The 445-nt window shown below is 38.7% G+C and overlaps 1 protein-coding gene across 1 annotated transcript; it reads right to left on the bottom strand.

Annotated features, from left to right (window-relative positions):
- Nucleotides 1–18: 18 nt before the first annotated feature.
- On the bottom strand, nt 19–445 carry Tsp_06318 (phosphoprotein phosphatase 1; the record flags this gene model as incomplete). The annotated part of the gene is made up of 1 exon (XM_003378344.1): nt 19–445. A coding segment is annotated over exon 1 (427 nt), but the record flags the coding sequence as incomplete, so codon positions are not given.

The raw sequence follows: 445 nt of genomic DNA, 5'->3' as shown, positions 1-445 counted from the left end.
TTTAAATATAAAGATCACGTGAATATCGATGGCGGACTTCTTCAAGAAATCCATATACACTGTTAACAGCTAAAGTTTCATGATTGCCACGAAGCAGGTAAACGGCATGGGGATTCAGTATTTTTAACAGTAATAGCATCGAAATCACCTCAATACTGTTGTCGCCTCGGTCAACATAATCACCCAAAAACAAATATCGCTTCTCAGGAGGCCATCCTAGAGCACCGAATAATCTTAGCAGGTCATTATACTGACCATGAATATCCCCGCATATTGATACGGGAGCGTCAAATTCTAATAGCGTGCCTTCATCTTGAAACGCCAGTTGCGCTTTTTCCAAAATTAACGAGATTTCTTCTTCACTTAGTTGAATATTACAAAGCATCTTTTTCATCAAATAGCAAAACTGTCGCCATTCTTTTTCGCTAAGAGAAAAATGCGTCAT

Source organism: Trichinella spiralis (assembly GCF_000181795.1).
Source record: "Trichinella spiralis strain ISS 195 chromosome Unknown Scfld4, whole genome shotgun sequence".
NCBI lineage: Eukaryota > Metazoa > Nematoda > Enoplea > Trichinellida > Trichinellidae > Trichinella > Trichinella spiralis.
This window is presented reverse-complemented; position numbering and strand designations above follow the sequence as displayed.